Source organism: Diuraphis noxia, unplaced genomic scaffold, assembly GCF_037042655.1.
Source record: "Diuraphis noxia isolate RWA-SAM2 unplaced genomic scaffold, SU_Dnox_SAM2 contig0002, whole genome shotgun sequence".
Classification (NCBI taxonomy): domain Eukaryota; kingdom Metazoa; phylum Arthropoda; class Insecta; order Hemiptera; family Aphididae; genus Diuraphis; species Diuraphis noxia.
In genome coordinates this window covers 56,218,857-56,233,182 of record NW_028301712.1, presented here as the reverse complement: position 1 = coordinate 56,233,182, position 14,326 = coordinate 56,218,857, and the positions used below count along the sequence as shown (strand labels likewise).

The window sequence follows — 14,326 nt, the reverse complement described above, 5'->3', positions numbered from 1 at the left end:
TACAGTCGTAAATAATCTAAATTAAATATTATATTGGTAACTACTTTAATTTTATTGTTTGATTTATGAAATTTTTAGAAATAAAATTTTCATTATTAAAAAAAATATATAATTTATTATATTATAAATCTCAAAATCAAACAATGCGGTTGAAAATTTATAGCAAATTCATATTCATATCGAAATATAAGAAAAGAACATCATAATATATATATAAAGATATATATATATATATATATACCTATATAAAGATAAGCTTACAAAACTTTGAAAATAAATAAATGATGAGAACTCGATTTTTGCATAATTAGGCTGTCGTGGGTCGCGTATATTTGTTACACTTCATTGGTCACATGGTCTGAAATCCTTTGAATCATTTTTGTATGTAATACCTTTTATGTTTTGAATCACCAAAACATATTTATTATGCAATTTATATTACCTAATTATGTTCACATTTAAAATTCATATATTTTAATATGTATTGTTTGAAATAGGTGCATATTATATATTTAAAATTTGACAATTGATTTTTATATAATAATTATTAATTCTATGAACCTATATTTTTAGAAAATTATTTTTCTCGCCATCTAAGTATATAATATTACGTTAGTCGGATATGGCCAAAAGATAGTCAATTAAAATGTCCTATAATATATGTATAGATTATATTATTGTATTACTATATAATTGTGATTTATGTAACTGTATAATATGGTCAGTATACACTACCTAGGTAGGGAAGAAATTCAGAATATCATCACCCGTTAAAATAACAAAGGTGATCAGTGATCACTCAATCTCGGATATCTTTGTTAATTATACCACTAGATATAATATGTGCATATTAAACCTTTTGGTGTGCAGTAATCGTCCATGGCTTAGATATTCGAACATTTAGTGCCAGATAAAAAAGTACTTCCTGTATTTCAGAGGGATAATGGGAGAGGATGTATGTCCTCGGTTCATTTAACTGCTTTAAAACTCCCTGGAATTTAGATTGTATAAAGCGATGTTATACATTTTCACGATAATGGTTTTTCTTTTTTCGCAGTTATTTTGTAATTATTTATTATTATTACTATTATTATTATTATTTTTTGGTAAATTTATCCTCATAAAACTGTCTCATACATTGGAATTAATAAGCTTTTTTAAACTTGTTAAATACTATTTAATTGAAAAAAGTGATACTCAATGAATTAGTGTGTTTTTACAAATTAAAATAATCATGTATAAGTATTATTAACAAAGTGAAACGAATTAAACACATACGTATATGAAGTACAGAAAGATGAATTATATATAAAACAATACAACGATATGTACATATAATTTTATGAAATATATTAAGAAATCTATTTTTATAAATTATCTAAATCAAGAAAAATTATACTTGAACTAGTATATTATAATTATGTGGTGGACGGTGGTAAAATAGTTATGACATTTAAAGTTTTTAACGTATGTATATATCTTTATAAACACACCTAACACATTGATCTTAGTATACTCGAGGTTTATATATTATAGGAACCATTCGTAGGTTCAAGGTAAATATTACAATAATTATATTATTAATCCTTAGCCTACGTTAATTGTAAGTAGAAGATGATGGAGGAGTACCCGTCACCATATTAAGAATTTTTATATCTCAGGTTCTTAGACTCTACATTTTGGAATACTACAATAAGTTAGTGCATACACATATTGATTGCAGTATGTCAATTAAAGATTTATAAAAAATACAAAAATATCACCAACCCCAAGGAATATATATATATATATACCAGTCACATATATAAAATACACACAAAAAGATTATTTTTTTAAATAATGGTTCTAAATTTCTAATTAAAAATGTTCTTGATAGACAGTTATTGAAAATAAATACCAATAAAAATATTGGGTTGAATCAATGATTATTAGAACCGTTGATCAGTATTTCCCCTTTTGAGGATTAATTGGTAAATAATTTTAATCGATAAATTATGATACTATTACACGATTTAAATGCATTATCATTATTTTTGTGGTTATTCATAGTCTTTTTGTACGGTCAACTTAATTTAAGATACCTACATTAGTTTATTAGGGCAATCGATCAAAATATCCAAGGAAAAAATATCCAAACCAAAATATCCAACGGTCAAAATATCCAAATTTTACGTAAGTTAATATATTACACTTTACTTTCTAATAAAATTAACTCCTAAATATATAAATTACTTTAGTAGTATAATAATATCACAAAATATACTGCACAAACATTAGTCAAATTGTCAAATATAATATAAAATAAAATGTAAAACAATTTGTTTTTATGAATACAGGAATAATTTGCTAAAAAAATGACTACCTACACTTTTTTCTAAAAATTTAAGAATTATGAATATATTTAATTATATAATGTATTAATTATATTTATATAATTATTATATATCAGGTATATTTTTATAATTAAATAATTTGATATTTGAGTTAATTTTATAAGAAAGTAATGTGTAATCTATTAATTTACGTAAAAACGGATAAATTTGGATATTTTGACCGTTGGATATTTGGTCCTTGGATATTTTGTCCTAGATTCGTTTATTAGATGTTGAGGTGACCGGTATTACCCAATCACCGTTATTCTCTCCTACACTACATTATTATCGTTAGTGAGCGTGGTGATTACTATTGAAAATAGTACGAATATTATCTATAATTTTAAAATGTAAGTAACTACCATATATTTTCTAATATAATGATACGTATTACCTAAAAAATTACCAATTAACATAATATGGTCATTTTAATTAGCAATGCAACTATCCATGAGTCAATTTTCCCATGTAAATGAACGTAATTTAATTATCGCTTCTATTGATTTAACAAGTTGTGTTTTTTTAAAACAGTTTTTGTAATCCTCGACCTTTAGCTGTAAAATTAAAAACAAATACTGATCGGAGTTATCGGGTTATCGGGTTAGAGCACAGCTGCCTACTTAAGATAAACCTATTTATGGTTCATTACAATTTTAGTGTAGATGTGTGTTTGAAAATTTTTAAAATTTTTATATGCAGACATGTATCAATCAAATATTTAGATATCTGTCTACCTTCTAAATATATAACTAACTATAAGATTTATCGTTGACTCGTGATAAATAATAAATTAAAAGTTTCTTAAAATTGTAATATAAAATATTTATATTAATAATTTAAATTATGTATAAGTAATATAAATGTTTGTTTTTTTTATTCTTTTAAGAGTAATTAAAATTGATTTTGAAAAAGTAATACAATAGACTGATTTTTAGAATTCACTTCACTGCAGATCTCAGTGGTATACTATGTTTAAATCATATAATAAAAAAAAAAAAACTATTTTAAATGTTTTAATTACATTTATTAGATTGTGTTGAAAAATATTTCTAAGAAATTTTAAATTGATCACAAGCATCTAAGTAAATATTTTAGTCACTGAAGAAAGAATGTAATGATTTCAAGAATTTTAGAAGTAATGTTAAACGTGGAAGATACTTTATAATAGAAAAAAAAAAATTTCATAAAAACGTCAGTGAAATTCTAGACAAATAATTGCAACAACTAGACTTCTATTGCATATTTGTCATGCTTATAAAAAGAAAATATAGTTGATAAATTTACCATTGTAAAATACCTCTATTATCTGTAATTATCTAGTGGCTTATAAAATTACGTACCTTCGTTATTCATGTTTATTAAATATTATTATTTATTATTATTATTATTTATTAATATTTTTTATGACAATTAATTTTATACTTTAATTACTAATCCAAATATTTTCTTAAACAAATAATATTATAATGCAATATTTCAACCATAAATTTAAATCGCTAACTTAATTGATAATATATTACGTATTTATGTATTATTATACATACTTATAATTTTTTACAAAAATAAGTTTTATTTTTATGTTATTAGTATATATTGTAGGATTTGACTTTTAAATATATATATATATATATATATATATATTATTTAAATAAATAACCCTCGGCGTCTTTGGTCATTGTTATACAAAGAGTTTTGAGCTTAAAAATTTCTTAAGATACAGTAAAACAAATTATAGATTATAAACTATTGATAAGATTGGTCTCTTAAATATTGTATTCCCCATAATTTGGTTTTTGCAACAGAGACAGACATTAGTTATATATCGTTATGACTTTTTGTTATGAATATTATCCAACATAATTTTTATTGATGGTACGTAATACTAAGTCAAAAAGCATAAAATAATAAAATAATATAGATCTGGAATATGAAATGAATCCAACCAAGATCTTTTCAATTAGCATAAATTCAATTTTATTTTTTGAAGAAAAAAAACTATAGTTTTTTGTGAATTTCATCTTTTGAACTTAAACTGATTTCTTAATTAAGTTTATGTTGCAATTATTGTTTTTTGTTGTTTAGTAGAAATGTATTCAAACTTTTTCAGTATTATGTTAACAGTTTGTTTTGTTGTAAAAAAACTATACCACAATCATTGATAAAACTAAATATAAATAAAACGTAACTATGGAAAATCAAAATTATGTATTTTGAAAATTAATTTAATTTTACTTGAATATATACATCATTTATAATGAATTTAATGAGCAAATTTTAAATAAAATTCAAAATTAAGCATTTAAAATAATATCAATAATTTACTTGGTAAAAAATTTTATACTATAATTTTAAAAATAATTTAAACTAGTAAGTAATTAACCTACTGTAAGTGTTATTTTTTTATGTTTAATCCATAAAAATATCAGAATACAATTCGTTTTATAAAATCCTCTTAAGTTTAATTCATAAATGTTTCTGTTAACCATTCCAGATTCTCGGAAATTTAAAATTAATTATTCTAAGGTAAATATATCTTTGATATTATTGAAAAATTAAAAGATTATATGTTATAATTAACCTATAAATATGTTCTTCATTACACTAGTTTAAAAAGTCCTTTTAACGCTTAAACGTCATATCTAATTTATATAACGACTTTCAAGTATCATTGAAAAAAATTGTATATAAATTGTTTTTTTTTTTTGTTTCTAAACTCCTTATTATATATTTTTTCATATTTATGTATATTATAATATATACTACATAGATATATCTACTTAAGACACTTTTAACACTATCACACGTTTCATATTTTAAAGGAGTACGTTAGAGAGGGGGCCCTCATATTTCTCAACCACAAAATAGAGTAAATACCAATCTCATTGAGAATACTGAAAATATTTTAAAAAGTAGTGATTCTCCAGAGAAATATTTGGATTTTTTTTCTAAAACGACATGAAAGTCTAAAGTACGTTATATTTAGTTCCGTTATACCGGTCGCTTGGGGACTATAAGTGGTTGGTTTCAGTTAGTAAAACCGTGAAATATGTATACAAACGTGAGAGTGTGAGAGTATGTAATGCTTGAGTCTGTGGTGTAATCGATGTAGAGTATCCCGTTTTGAAGTCTACAGGACCCTTGTGTGCATAGAAGTTTGGGAACGAAAAGGATGATGGCTGTTAGGGGAAGTGGGCTGGGAAAAGTCGAGTTTGACGCGATAAATAACGAGAAAATAACGCTATTCTTCGCGCGGCCCAGGCTGTGTCAACCCCTACTGCGCTTTTGTACGCTTTCGGCTTTTTCAACCCTCATTTCTGATTGCTGCCTCCACCGCAATGTGATAAATAGGATTAGGGTGGATACTTTTTTCCTCTTCTCCACACTATACACATTATACAATTTATATTAGACTAAGGGTTGTTTTCGTTTTCCGTATCTTAGACACCTTATGATATTTTAATTATATAACTATTAGAAAATAAGACAGTGCTAGTTTCTATTTAATTAAATAACGAGAATCATTGTGGGTCAATTTCATTTTAATAAATAATAAATATTTTTATTACTTGATGAATTATTGATTGTTTATGGTGTTTAAATTTTTCAATATTCGATGTACCTACTACGTTACGATTGCTCATAAATTTAACAATTTAGTCAAAGTTTCTATGTAGATATGAAATAATGGAAGGTTTTCATTATTATATATGAATTGATAAACGTTTAATTTTATATTATTATCAACCAATGATAAATTGGCCAAATATGTTAACAATTTCAAAAATATTACATACTAAGTTACTATGATACATTATTTTAGAAATTAAACTACTTGTAATAACATAAAAACTATAAGGTGCAAATTACTTAAGCAAATATTTAATCATTTATAAGTTAAGCTTGCAACAGTTTCTTTAATTTAAATTAAAACGCTGTGGTTAATTAATGCATTATATCTAAATGATATAGAAAATTAGTATATATATAGTTATGATAACTATAGAAGTTAAAAAAGAGTACGTATAAGATAAATGCTGACTAATTATATTTAAATTTGGTAATGTACCTACTAACAGGTAATTAAAATTAAATTTAAGATAACTTAAGAAATATGTACACTTTAAATATTTGATAAATTTACAATTATTTATTAAAATATAATATACTTACCTTAAATGTTGTTAATATTTATTATTTAATCAATTTAAATTATAGGTATAGTTGGCTTCGACTATATAATTACTATTTAATTTAAACTAATAATATTTAAGAAGGAAAATTCATAGATCATATGGTTCAAAGGTATAAGGCCTACTGGAAAATCTCACTCCATTAATATTAATATATAGAGACAGCCGTTTTCTATTCGAAATTTTATAAGTCAAAATATAAAATATTATAACGAAAAATATATTTCATGTAATACTGCCAAATAAAATTAAATAAGTTATTTTGAAGCTGATTATTTGATTCTCTCAGAATCGTAAAAATATTATTTTTATACGTTGTCTCCTCTTCTCTATTATTTTATATTTAAATAAAAATACAGTTATTGAAAATTGAATACACGAAATTATTGCGTTAATATAGTTTTGTTTTGTTCGATCGGTAGTTCAATTTAACGGTCGGAGCGATTATTAGTGAAATGAAAGTATGTTATTTATAAAATATAGGTAAAAAAATCATATATTAAACTTCTTAGCATAGTACAAAAATTTACAAATAATGCTTAAAGTACAGCTACCCTCATATTCCTTTTTTTACTCAGCCGTTTGCCAAAAACTTATATTGTCATGTGACACGTGCACCATTGTTGATTTTATAATAATATTTTGAAACGATATTTTTTGGCAGCCTCCTATCATAGGTATCGTCGTATATTATATGATTTATTGTTTTTTACATTAATCCGGCTTCTATTATTTTCTTTTGTCTGATTATTTATATATGGATAGTATTTAAAGTTATTGAGATGAATTATCTATTATATTATTATTAAAACGTGAGGTGATTTCTTATGACAGTTATATCTGAAGTTCTACCGTTCCGATTTTCACGTTATTTATTATTATTTGAGTTTATTTTGTAATATACATTTATCAAGTAATTTAATAACAATAATTTACATTCGTGTATATAAATTGCATATATTTATATGTTATAATATATGTATATTATAGAAACTTGGACTATACTGTTCGAATTCTGTGTCTAATTTTTCATTGAAATTAATGAAAATATTGGGAGTGGCAACCACTACTATCACAAACGTAGAGTAGTCAATCTTTATGGAGTGGTTTTAGCCTACAATTTTTTGGGTATCTATATAACATATATTCTAAAAATTATAACTAAAAAAATATGTATGATTGGGGCAAAACGAAGATCCGGAGTGGCAATACCCCTCTCAGTCCCTCCATTTTACGCGTATGTTACTATATAATGTGGATAGGAAAATAATTCACACCAGATACCACATTTTTATTTTCGTGTTAAATTGACGGAATGCTCGATCCTACAACATTTTGGAACATAGCAATTGCCGGTTGTAAACAACGATACGCTCGCTTGTAAATATTCACTAAACCATTTGGATTTTAGCCAAATTTAGGCGGACGAATGCGTAACTTTTGTGGAGCTTATTACAATCAAATGTTTACATGACCTTTATTCGGTAGATTTAAATTGAACTATTTAATTTTGATTATTTTACAATCCATAATTATAAGAATTGGTCATCGTTCTTTAAAATTGGGAATTTTAAATATTTCAGCTTTGTAAAAATACTTTTCATCGAATTATTCTGTACCATTAATTTAACATAAAACGTTCATTTCACAATCAAAAATTTGCAAAGTATTGAATTAACAATTGTTATTTTGTTCCTGCGTAGGTACCGTTAGTAACGTAAAATTTATTCGATCGTCAACTACGGCTGTTCTGGATTAATTATTTTCGCTTTTGTGTCCGAGTGTCATAATGACGACCAATAAAAATGTAGCACGCCCAATGTGTTAGGGATAGGTAACAAAATGCGTACCGTTTTTTTTTTTTGATTTTATTACTTGACTGGTGAATTTATGTAGCGATCCGTTGCTTGTATAAATCACCTAATAACGAGCAGCTGGCTCATTTCGTTTTTGTTTCGTTTCCCCGTTGATAAATCCGAATTTAAAACGCCCTCGCCAAGAGAGTATTATGAACGCTAGTCAATATTTCACTAGCTTATGCAATTATGTAGAAATTTTGTTTGATTTTTATTGTAGGTACATATTTCGATTTTGACATGCTCAGCTTTACATATCGATCAATCAAAGTATTATTAAAAACGCATTGTATTTGTTACCAGTGATAGGTATTACTTACTATATAATATTAAATATGCATTTCATACTTATACATATACAATTTTATATAGATAATTGTAATATAATTCAACTACAATTTAGATATTGTCGTTTCAAATAATCTTCAATTAATTGAAGAAAATAATATATATAAAATACAAATATACAATTGTGTATAAATTTGTATTATTGTAATTATTTTTAATAGTGTTCGAATTTATTCAAAATCAGTAATATTTTTTTTTATAATTTAACTGAAATCGTAATTTCTAAACGTCAAAATAAATAAATTATGATATCGTATATACTCTATGCATAAGAAATTGTTTGCAAAAAACACATAACCGTGAGCAAAACCCTACATAGATGTTAGTTTTTATCTGAATTCAAATTGGATTTTGGAATTTCAAACGTGGATAGGGGAAAGTTAGGATTTACAAAATCCAATTATGTATGGAAATTAATCAAGATTTACTGAGAGCAGGGTACACCTTAATGAAAGGCCAAAATTATTATATGCATTATTTTCACTGATATTAATTAATTAAATTAACCGTAATCTAGTAAATCGTGGTGAATGACCATTGCATTTTATGAATACATCTTCCCGAAACTTAAATTTTGTTCAATTATACATATATTTTCAAAATGATTTGAATACTTTTTTTAAAATGAAAAATAGTTATAAACAAGAATGAACATTTTTATTCTATTTCTATTTTAATTTTTAATGAAAATTATTGAATAAAATGTTAAGCTTTTTCATACAGTTATGCTTCATAATACATTATTAATAAAATATCAAATAGATAACGATAAATTAATAATATTTATCTAAATTATGTTTAAGGAATATTTGAAAAAATGTGATTTTTATCATTTTAATCATTTAATTATTTAATGTGTACTTTAAAAACTTGAGGACCTTAGGTACTTTTAAATGCATAATACTATGGTTGTCATAATATTTTTACATTAAATACAGAATGCACAGAAAAATGGAAAAACATAAATTATGCCGTACATGTATCATGTATAGTATATTAAACAAGGAAGTAATCATTTAAAATTAACGTCAAATTGATTTCATTGAAATCACTTTCAACCGACAAACTAAGTATAAAATATAAACTAAAAAGTTTCTTTTGAAAGATACCCTAAAATAAGGTAACTTCGAACTTATCAGGTAAATTTGGACAAAACTGTTTTTAATTTACACTGGATATTTCTAATAAAGGAATTGATAAATTCATAAAATTGTTACAAAATACTATTGGTAAGTATTTCGATTGAATAAACTATGTTGGTTTATATCATATACCCTCAAATCACATTTATACTATGGAGGTAAACAATTTACATTTATAAATTATATTTCTATAGTTCAAGAATAATAAATTGATTACATGTATGATATTTTAATTTTACTTAAGTTTCAGTTAAACATTTAAATTTTTTGCTTCAAAATATTTTTAACAGGAATTGGAATTTATAAATCTATTTTATTTATTTTAATTCGAATTCGTTAATTTCTCTTATGAAAATAATATGTTAAACAATGTTTAAGAAAAATTGCTATTGTTTAACATCAATTAATATTTTTTTGAAAACGTGGTATTTAATCTGGTGGTAACCATTAAAAAAACGATATCATCTTTATTGATGAATTATGTCTGGAGTTACCCCATTTTTGTAACTGAGAAGTGGAAAACAGTTTTAAAACACTTCTGTCGATTTACTATCGTCACCTTTAGTCTTAGTTTTTCGACTATTTATTTTTATGAATTTTAGAGCACAAAAAACCAAAAATTTTAATAGATGTATTTTTTTATTTCATCTAATCGATGAGTTTAATGTCCCCAAATAAAATATATTATATATGATAACATACTCTCTAAATTAATATGTATATATATCTGGAAGTATTTGAATGATGGTAATGTTTAGAATCTTTAAGAAACATTAAGAAAACATTAAGAAACTATTACAGATCATTTCAGATCTAGGACGAATGATTAAATTTTATTTAATCCTATTTTGTAAATTATAAACATATGACAACGAGGAATTATTTAAATGGGCTATAATAGTGCTTGATGCCGAATGACAATCGTGTTTACATCGTTTACACGGAATATATTATACTTAGATTTTAGAGTGTATATTGTAAACTTATATGTGACCGAGTGAAGAGATTTAAAGGGTTGAAGCGAAAAGCACTCACGTAGTGTAAAATATATACTACAGTACGGCTTTAATAGTTAAGTGTAGTTGCATATCTACATAGTGTAATTATTTTGAAATATTTTATTATTTACATAAACATAGTGCAGATTGTAGGAGGTATAATATACTATCTTATGGCGTATGCCGATCATTGATAAATATACGTATATTATTATGTTTCGTACATAAATAGAATACGATATAATAATAATAAATCTTATTAAATGCATAAATAGCTATGTATTGTAATTCTGTATTTGTTGCCTGGTCTAAATTTTAATGAAAATTCTGATAACCGTCACTTACCAATTTAAAAACCAGTTAGTTATTTTAATGTATCTATGATTTTATTTTTGCAAAACAACATTTTTAAGTACAAAATATAAAAATATTTTTTGGTAAACATTAAAGTTATCATTGCATCAAAGATTTATTACGATAAGCTACTATGAATTATTATGATCCTGGCTTTCTGATAATCAAATATATGATATTAAAACACTGTGAGTTTATTATATATTTTTCTATTTAATCCACATTCCTCATGACTCTATTGATGAGTTAATGTTTTTCGTTGTCGATTGTACGAAAATCAACTACCAATATTAAACCACACAACTTTCGTAGGAGTCATCAGTTACAATAATATTACTAGTATTTTTTTTTCTCTTTTCTTTTAACTTTTATTATTGACACGTTTTTATAAGTATTAAGAATTATATCACGAACTTTACATGAAATGTCATTTTTCCACGTCAAAACCCATACTTTCATTCATAACTATACTCGTTTTATGTATTTTTAAAACAAATAAAACAACTGATGAATATAATATTTAAATTATTGAAAGCTATACATGATAATTGATTTAAAAATATATTTACTTAAATAAAAATGAATAATTCCTTACATTGATTTTCTCTCATATGAAAAAATAAATAAATAGATATAGCAAGTGAGTAATTAACTTTTTTTTGTGTATTAGAAATTGTGATCTATGATTGACCTTTAAATATTTGTCTGGCAATTATATTCCTATTATGCGTGTAAATACACGCATAAATATTTACTTATTATTACATTGATACATATTAACATCCTGTTTATCATAGCGTAGTAACACACTCGTCACACATATAGTATACAAAGTGATTACCTATTTCAATAATCAATAAAATAATTGGTATAGTTTACACTTTACTCCATTGAATGGAGTCCGTTGGATTTGTAAAGTAGGTAATTAATATCTGGACGCAAACTCATTTTATTTATTTATTTATTATTTTCCTTTTGGTTCTGGAATATGTCCAATACCCTCATATCCAGCTATTAAATAAAGAGTACATAAGGAAGAGTATCGAATAAATCACATTTTAAACACAAACAAAATATGTTGTTTTCCTGTTCGATTAATATTTTTTTGTTTGAAATGAATCTAATTAATCACCCTTAATTATTGCTTTTTGATTCATTATTACGCATAATTGCATTGTTATTCGTGTCCAATTTGAACAACAATTAGGGATGCAAAAGTTAATGAAATAGAATCGAGGTCAATTGCTTTATAATTATTATTTTATGTAAATTAACGGCTGGTAATATATTGTATTGTATGAGTGTATATGCGTGAATCACTGCAGTATGCTCAAATATAAATTAAAAAACAATAAGGGATGCATAAAGCAGAAGAAATCCGCTTCCAAATAAGTTATTTAGTATTATACTATATTTTTTTGATAAAATCTATGGTAAGTTATCGTAAATAACATTTTGATATTAATTAAACGATTTATTAAAAAATATAGGTTATGAGATGTTGAGAATAATTATGATAGGTATATATATTATATATATAAAAAAAAAATGCTGATTATTGAATTTTTGAAATCTTCTATCGTTTAATAATACATGATTTATAAAATATAAGTAGGTACATGAAATAAGTTCGTATGTTTGGTAACATTTTTATTTCAAAGCACAAATAACACAGTTTTGCAATTTTAATTTAAAAATTATCTAAATCCAAAATAATAAAACACAATTATTAATAATATTAGTAAACGAGTATTAGTTATAATACTCTATAAATTTGTTAGCTTGAATACTATTGTCATTCGTTAGCTATAATACGATAAAAATATTGCATACGTATAATTCAGTATTTATATTTTTTTTGGAATATTTTTATTGCACGAGATGTAACAATTTTAAAACCATTTGGGTTTTAACAATTTCGTCCATAAAGTGGAAGTGTTATGATAACACTGTTATCAGATGTTATAGTTTAGAATACATCATACAAAATGTGTAAATTAATTGGAGTTTGATCGTAAAATAACAATTTAATATGTATGGGTATCCAAGAGGGCCTGAATGTTATTATGTAACCAATTTCGACCAGTCGTGTATAGCATGTATATTTTATTAATGACAATCTGTACCATACGTGGTATAATCAGCGAGTGGTACTCGTCGAATAGTGACCAAAATCAGTCGTCGGTGTAAATCTAACACAGTCGACACGAAATCACAATTAGAACAATATTAATTTTCTAAATTGAAAATACAATACTATGTACAATACTCTAGTAGGTATGGTCTGCTGCAGTTGGACAAAACACAAATCGAAAACGTGCGGTAATTCTCGTTTACGGGGGGGGGGGGGGGGGGATTTTTTCAGTCCAAGCACGCAAGTCACTCACCTAGGGGTATCTTCTCGTACACGATGCCGTCTGCGCGTGATGCGGTTGCGGATACGGCGAATGCGACACAGTACAAAACGAAGCACCGCGTAATACGTGGCTCGGCCATTTTGCCGGTTCGGACGACACGCACCAACTGGAGAGACGTCGTCGACGGGCCGCGCGAGTGATACGGTACGGTCGCCACCGCCGCCCGAGAAAAAGGGACCTTTGCGCGCAACTCGCCCGGCGTCCGCCACATGTCGGCCGACTATCCGACGGCGGCTGCGGTGGTGGCGGGAGATGCTGTGCGCAGCTACACCCCCCTTTCACCCAATCACACCACATACTACCCCCCCCCCCCAATCATCAACTGTCGTATAAAACGAGGACGGGTCGTCGGCGGTGTACATGCGATGAGTTTAACACGTCGAGGTAATTATTTTATTGCTAAACTGCGCAGTTGTTTTCAAAAACATATTTATTTGAAATTAAGTCATTGTAATATTATTCGTGTTCTATTTACAATATAAAAACATAGATCTTCTGGTTTACTTATGATATTATAAATCAGTAAAGTATAGCCTCAAAATGATTGTTCAAAAGACATATGTAATCGTTGATGTACACAATGATATTTTTATTTTTTACACGCTTTAATTTAAAAAAAAAATAATAATAATTGTTTTGATAACAAATA

The 14,326-nt window shown here is 25.7% G+C and overlaps 1 protein-coding gene across 1 annotated transcript in view; it reads right to left on the bottom strand.

Moving 5' to 3' along the window:
- Positions 1 to 13,813, bottom strand: part of LOC107164967 (glutamate receptor 1-like) — a 194,479-nt gene extending 180,666 nt beyond the window's left edge. Inside the window, exon 1 of the mRNA XM_089220024.1 lies at positions 13,648 to 13,813. Coding sequence (XP_089076150.1) covers positions 13,648 to 13,756 — 109 coding nt within the window. The 5' untranslated portion in view covers positions 13,757 to 13,813. The remainder of the gene's footprint in view (positions 1 to 13,647) is intronic.
- Between the last annotated feature and the right edge of the window lie 513 nt (positions 13,814 to 14,326).